Below are 212 nucleotides of genomic sequence, written 5' to 3' on the forward strand. Positions count from 1 at the left end.
GCGATGGCGATGGCGAGGGCGATGGCGATGACGATGACGAATACGATGACGAAGACGATGACGATGACAATGACGATGACGATAACGAAGATGATGACGATGACGATGATGATGATGATGATGACGATGGCGATGACGATGACGATGACGATGAAGATGACGATGACGATGATGATGATGATGATGACGATGACGATGATGATGGCGATGAC

At 48.6% G+C, this 212-nt stretch overlaps 1 protein-coding gene across 1 annotated transcript in view; it reads right to left on the reverse strand.

Annotated features, from left to right (window-relative positions):
• Nucleotides 1-181: 181 nt before the first annotated feature.
• The window catches only part of LOC111867890 (putative protein TPRXL), a gene marked incomplete at both ends in the record, with an annotated part of 927 nt that continues 896 nt past the window's right edge, over nucleotides 182-212 (reverse strand). The window contains 1 exon segment of the mRNA XM_023858101.1: nucleotides 182-204. Within this exon segment, the coding sequence (XP_023713869.1) occupies nucleotides 182-204 (23 nt within the window).

This window comes from Cryptotermes secundus, unplaced genomic scaffold (genome assembly GCF_002891405.2).
Source record: "Cryptotermes secundus unplaced genomic scaffold, Csec_1.0 scaffold6494, whole genome shotgun sequence".
Taxonomy (NCBI): Eukaryota; Metazoa; Arthropoda; class Insecta; order Blattodea; family Kalotermitidae; genus Cryptotermes; species Cryptotermes secundus.